Source organism: Lipotes vexillifer, unplaced genomic scaffold (genome assembly GCF_000442215.2).
Source record: "Lipotes vexillifer unplaced genomic scaffold, Lipotes_vexillifer_v1.1 scaffold591, whole genome shotgun sequence".
Lineage (NCBI taxonomy): Eukaryota > Metazoa > Chordata > Mammalia > Artiodactyla > Lipotidae > Lipotes > Lipotes vexillifer.
In genome coordinates, this window is record NW_006791954.1 from 3,803,907 (window position 1) to 3,810,400 (window position 6,494).

The 6,494-nt window shown below is 52.8% G+C and overlaps 1 protein-coding gene across 1 annotated transcript in view; it reads right to left on the bottom strand.

Moving 5' to 3' along the window:
• Positions 1 to 6,494, bottom strand: part of PLXDC1 (plexin domain containing 1) — a 63,555-nt gene that overhangs the window by 26,265 nt on the left and 30,796 nt on the right. The window contains exons 4-7 of the mRNA XM_007465150.1: positions 6,319 to 6,388; positions 5,590 to 5,712; positions 4,864 to 4,982; positions 3,816 to 3,915 (exon numbers count right to left, since the gene is read on the bottom strand). Of these exons, the coding sequence (XP_007465212.1) occupies positions 3,816 to 3,915; positions 4,864 to 4,982; positions 5,590 to 5,712; positions 6,319 to 6,388 (412 nt within the window). The remainder of the gene's footprint in view (positions 1 to 3,815; positions 3,916 to 4,863; positions 4,983 to 5,589; positions 5,713 to 6,318; positions 6,389 to 6,494) is intronic.

Sequence of the window (6,494 nt, forward strand, 5' to 3'; positions counted from 1 at the left end):
TTTTCCGTGGTACGCGAGCCTCTCACTGCTGTGGCCTCTCCCGTTGCGGAGCACAGGCTCCGGACACGCAGGCTCAGCGGCCACGGCCCACGGGCCCAGCCGCTCCGCGGCACGCGGGACCCTCCCGGACCGGGGCACGAACCCGCGCCCCCTGCATCAGCAGGCGGACCCCCAACCACTGCATCACCAGGGAAGCCCTGTAGCCCATTTTAAAACCCAATGAAGGCCATGGATACTGCCCCAGAAAAATGCATGCACGCGATATGCTCCACCCGTACCTCTATGTTCCTTCTAAAGCCCCTGCCTGCACCCCCAAGCTAAAAAATATCTGACAAAAAGAGATGCGATTATCAAAGCACTCATCCCACAAACTCACATGTCAGGTCCTGTTCTCACTTAGTGTCCCCACAGGGCAGGGGACAGGGTCTCTGCTCCACCCATTCCCGTCAGCACTCACTCTCGAGCTGCGACTTGTTTTTTGAGCACCTGCCCTGCTGCAGGCACTGGGCTAAGTGCTGGGGCCACGGCCAGCCCCCAAGGAGCTCACAGCCAGCTGGGGAGAGGATGGATGAGCCGGGCAGTGTCATGAGTTCTATATTAAAGCTTTTAACAAAGTGCCGGGGGGATGGAGGAGGAAGCCGTGAATTCTGCTGCATGGAGGAGGCAACATCTGAGCTGGACCAGTGAATGAGTAGGATTTGCCAAGTGGTAAAAGGACTTCGGGCGGGGGGCATTTCATACGAGGAACTGCATCAGAAAGATGCAGATAGCCCTTGGCATGTTTGGGGAACTCAGGGCATGCAGACCAGTGCTGCCTGGACAGAGTGGTGGGTGACAGGAGGGTCTGGAGATGAGCCCATAAAGGTGGGCTGTGACCATAACATACATGAGAAATATAATGAACACTGTTGTCTGTTACATACGGAAGTTGTTAAGAGAGAAAATCCTAAGAGTTTTCATCACGAAGGAAAAAATCTATTTTTTTCTGTCTTTAATTTTGCATCTATATGAGGTGGTGGATGTTCACTAAGCTTATTGTAATCATTTCATGACGTATGTAAGTCAAATCATTATGCTGGACACCTGAAAGTTACACAGTGCTGTATGTCAATTACATCTCAATAAAACTGAAAGAAAAAAAAAAAAAAAGTGGGCTGTGCCCAGAATCAAAGGACTTTGAACTGATGCTTTGGGCAACAAGGAGCCAGAGAATGACGTGACCAGATCTGTCTGGCAGTGACAAGGAGGAATGGGGGACAGAGGGCAGGGAGACTGGAGCCCGGGAGCCGCTGGGCAGAGTTTGGGAGTCAGGCTTGGCGGGTGGACCCAGCACCTCTGAGAACAGCAGCTGGAGTCACCGAATCCAGCGGCTCTCACAACAGAGCCCTTGCGTCTCCTTCTGGTCTCACAGGACAGGCGCAGCTGCCATCCTGTTATTTCAGGTGGGCTCTGCTTCCTCCTCCGCTCCTCCTTACCCCACCTCCTCACATCTCTCTGGCTTGCTCTAAAACAGCCTTTCATTCCAGAATCACAGAGGAGCCTCAGATGCACACGTTCCTGGGGGATCTGACTTCCTTTAATCCACCCTCATTCAACAGCTGGATCCAACACAGATTTCCTGAGACTCTCCCACTGGGCACAGAGAGAGCCCTGTGAGCTGTGAGGCAGGCACAGACCCCACCCCGATGATGCATTAATGCGTGGGGAGGGGGGTGGCATGGACACCAAGAATGGTCCTTCCTGCAAAGCAGCCTGGGTGTGTGCACAGCCTGGGTGTGTGTGGGTGTTTGGGGAACTGAGGGGGAAAGGAGTCACCCCTCTCGGTGGAATGGGAGTGGGTCAGATTTACAAAGTCTCAATAGTGGACCCCAGGGTTTCAGTTCTACCTTTCATAGCTGTGTGAAAGCAAGTCACGCCACCTCTCTTAGCCTCCGTGTCCTCATTTAGAAAGACACAAATGTACAGACTTCATTTACAATGCTGCGAGGATGATCCAATAAGATACTGTAAAGCTCAGTGTCTAGGGATGGGATTGTAATCATGTGGTAAGCAGCCTCTAAAATGGCTCCCAGGGCTTCCCTGGTGATGCAGTGGTTAAGAAACCGCCTGCCAATGCAGGAGACACGGGTTCGAGCCCCAGTCTGGGAAGATCCCACATGCCGCAGAGCAACTAAGCCCGTGCGCCACAACTACTGAAGCCCAGGCGCCTAGAGCCCCTGCTCCATAAGAAGAGAAGCCACCGCAATGAGAAGCCCACGCACCGCAACAAAGAGTAGCCCCCGCTCGCCACAACTAGAGAAAGCCCGTGTGCAGCAACGCAGACCCAACACAGCCAAAAATAAATAAATAAATAATTTAAAAAATAAAAATAAAAAATAATAAAATGACCCCCAATGATCCCTGCCTCCTGGTGTTCACACCCTGTGTAATCCTATCCTGGGTGTGGGCTGGACCTAATGACTTGGTTCCAACCAGCAGAATATGGCAAAAGCGATAGGACCGCACTTCTAAGATGAGGTTACAAAAAGACTCCGGCTTCCATCTTGCTCGCACTCTACCGCTGTCTTCCTTGCCTGCTCTGATGGAAGCCAGCTGCCACGTTGTGAGCCATCCTATGCGGAGGTCCACGTGGCAGGAACTGAGGGGGGACACTGAATCTTGCCACAACCACATGAAAGCTCTTAAAAATGGATCTCCCCCCAGCAGTCACTGAGGTAACCCTGGGAAACACCTTGAGAACAGCCTGTGAAAGACTCTGAACCAGAGGACCCAGTTAAGTCATGTTTTGCTTCCTGATCCACAGAAACCCTGAGATAATGTGTTTGTTGTTTTAAGCCTCTAAGTTTTCGCATAATTTGTTATGCAGCAGTAGCTAACTAATACAATCAGGGTGATACTGAAACTGTTTAGTAACCAGCTCAGTACAGGCGTTAACCAATCAGAGCAGATGCTGACTGCAGCAACTCGCTAGAGCACTGGGAGTTCAGGGCGGGGACAGTGGAGGGGCAAGTAAGTGGTGGGAATTAATCTTATGGAAATACTCACATAAGGGCATAAAAGTACGTGTTTGCAAGAATATTCACTGCAGTATTATTTGTTGTAGTGAAAGATTGAAACAACTGAAAAGTCTATGCACAGGGGACTGGTTCAATTAAGGTACATCCACACAATGGGCTATCATACAGCCATTAGGAAGAATGAGACGTGTGCTGATACAGAATGATGGGCAAGATATACTTTGTTCAGGAGCAGAACAGAGGACATCATATGACATCTTTGGTGTTAAATATACGTACGTATACTTACCTGAAGGCTTGTAGCCCTAGAAATACCCTGGTAGCCCTGGTTGCCTCCAGGAAGGGGAATTGGAAGATGGGATCAGGGACAGGAGAGAAACCTAATTTTCCTGTCTCCTGAAACTCCCTGGGATGCTCCTTCTATCATCGGGGGGGTGGGGGTGGAGTGGGGGGGTGGGGAAGCAATTATGGTTGTGTTCTGGGAGGACTCATAAACCCTAATTTGGTGTCTTTGGAGATTTTCTAAATAGAGAGTGTGCTGAGTGGAAGGGCCCTGGCTCCCCTCCCCCTCCGCCACCAGAGCAGTCCCTCTCCCTGGGGATTTTATTGGAAAAAACGGTTCCTCTGCTTGAACGAAGAAAAGTTGGAACTCATTCTGCCCCTTTTCTTCCCTCAGTTCCCACTCAACTCCCCACCACCCCTCCACTCCCTGCCACTGCCATTGCCCCTGCCAGCCTGGCTCAATCTGAGCTGAGTCCAGCCCCATCCAGGCATCTCTGTGGATCCCTGGGGACTCACCTGGTACGTCCGGGGATGGATTGAGAATCATGAAGGCATCTGACAGGCCTGCTTTGACGGGGTGCTGGGACGAGCTGATTTCCAGGATGGGCATAGGGATCTGCAGCGGGAGGAAGAGGCTCTGTCTACCCCCCAAACGCTCTTGGGCCAGCCTAGACTTCCCCTCCGAGCTCCAGACCCATCTGCCTGCTGGGCCTTGCCTCTTGGAGGACTCAGACATCTCAAACCCAATGGGGCCCCATCCAAATTCCAAGTCTTCCCCACACTATCTCCAAACACATTTCCTTTTTCTTTTCTCCCTCTTTGTGAATGGTACCTCCATGCAGGCCAGAGACCTGGGAGTCACCCTCAGTTCGCACCCCCCTTCATTTCCCTCCTCCTCCATCTAATACATCTCCAGTCCTGTTAATTAGCTTGCTAACTGGCTCTCAAATCTATCCAGTTTTCTCCATCGCCCCCTCCCTACCCCAAGCTGGCATCACCTCTCTCCCGCATCATCTCCCAGCATCCCCTCTGAGCCCCAGCCCTCTGCTCTCCACTCTGAAACCAGAGCGTCCTTTTCAAAGGCAAATCCGGTTGTCCCCCTGCACCCCCTTCTTGCCCTCACTCTCTCCCCTCCGGCCAGGCAGCCTTCTTGCAGAGCTTTCTGCCGGCCATGCTCTGTCCTGCCACAGAGCCTTTGCATGTGTTTTCTCGCTCCTGGAGCACACTTCATTTCTTTGCTTCCTTAGCTCCTACGCATTCTGCAGATTTCAATTCTTTTCCTCGGGAGAGCCTTCCCTGACCCCTGTTCAGGTAAAGAGCCCCGTGAAAGGCTTTCCTGGCATCTCCATTTAGGAGCACTTGTCACAGTGGCAATTCTACACTGCTACCCACAATTAACATCTATCCCTCCAGGCAGACTCTCAGCTCCACAAAGGTAGGGCTGTCAGCCATCTTATTAACTGCTGTATCCCCGGCACCACACCCTATGTCTGGCACATTGGAGGATCTCGACAGATAACTGCTGAATGAAAGAAAGGCGGTCTCTGCAGCTGGGCCCACTCACCTCTTTGTAGCCGAATACAATGCGGCCATCTTGGTGCAGAGCTGCCTGGAAGGTGAAGCTGCCCCTGTCCTCCCGGTCCTGGAGGTAGACGTGGTCCCACTGAACAACAAAGACTGTCCCTGGTGAGGAGAGCAGAGACCTGGCTGGACAGGGAGACAGTGAGGGGAGCAGGGCCCTGCGGAAACGGTGGCCATTGTGGATGGGCCACAGCTTGGCTTCCTTAGGGATGATGGGGCAGGAGGCAGGAGCTGGGCAGCCCACAAACAGCCTGACTTCCAAGCTAAAGAGGAGCCAGAAAACCCTTCTTCAGCTTCCCACCCCCAACCAGGTACTGTGATTGACCATCTCCAACCCCAAGCACGCCCCTCCCTTCTTGCCTATCCTGACCCCTTGAGATGAAAAGGAGGAGAAACATCTGTTCTTCCGGGGTGGAAGGTAGGTGTTCAAGGGACAACCTGGTGAGAATAAGAATAAGTAAAGGTCTCTGATATTTATTTCACCTCTACTAAGAGCCAAGCGCTTTCATTTCATTATCTCATCAGGTAGCAAGGCATTTTTGTCCCCATCTTACAGGTGAGGAAAATGAACACAGAAAGTTAGGGTGGCGGTCTTGCTGTGTGACTGTGGGCAAGTCCCTTGCCCTCTCTGGGACTTGGGCTCCTCTAAACGGGCTGGACCAAGGGAGCCCTGGAGCCGGGTGACTTAAACTCTGAGCTCTGATCTCACCATTGTCAAAGTAAGCAACTGTGGAGTTGTCGGAGCGGCCAGGGTTGAAGTTGGCCATCAGAGGAGCCACATACTGAGTAGCCGTGAGCATCCGATGGACCACATCACCCATGAAGATGAAGCCTGGGGTGGGAAGAAGTGCAGACAAATCATCAGGGATGGCCCAGAGGGGCTGCTTCCTCGTGCAGGAAAGAGCGGTGTAGACGGGGCTGGAAGTGAGTCTTGGACCTCTGTCCACCAGCCTCGCATAGTAGGCATGGGTCTGGCACGTATGGAGCTAAAGGACCCCAGATCAGAAGGTTCTCTCTGCCCCTCCCACCTCTCTCTGTCCCTTGGAAAGTGCACAGGAATCAAAGGCAGGCTCCTCATATCAACTGGAAGCCTGGTCTCAGGAAGCAGGCTCTCACTGCAGTCTCCTCCCTCTCATTTACAGACTCAGAAGCAGAGGGGCCAAGGGACTGCCCACAGTGGCCTGCACAGACCCAGAGGGAGAGAAAAACACACACACACACAGACATACACACACACACAAGCAAGTCAGTTGATGTGAGGAAGCTGGGCTGAAACACTGATGACCTCTCTCCTGAGAGTGGGGTCCCAAGAGAGCCACATGTGGGACCCTCCCCAGTCCATCTGTAAAACCCTGTCTCCAGGGAACCTTCCCAGATAGGTCCCAAGTTCTGGCTGAAATCTCCACACCCTCTCCCAGTCCCACAGACAAGGCCTTACCTCCGGTTGCTATGGTGATCTGCCGCAGAGGATGCCCGTAGAAAGGGAAATCAAAGGACAAGACCACTCTCTGCAGGGGATGGGAGAGAATCAGCATGGGCCAACCTGCAGGCCAGAGGGCCCGGCATCCACACTGCCCCATGCTTATCTGGATGGGATTGGGTGGCGGGGGTGGG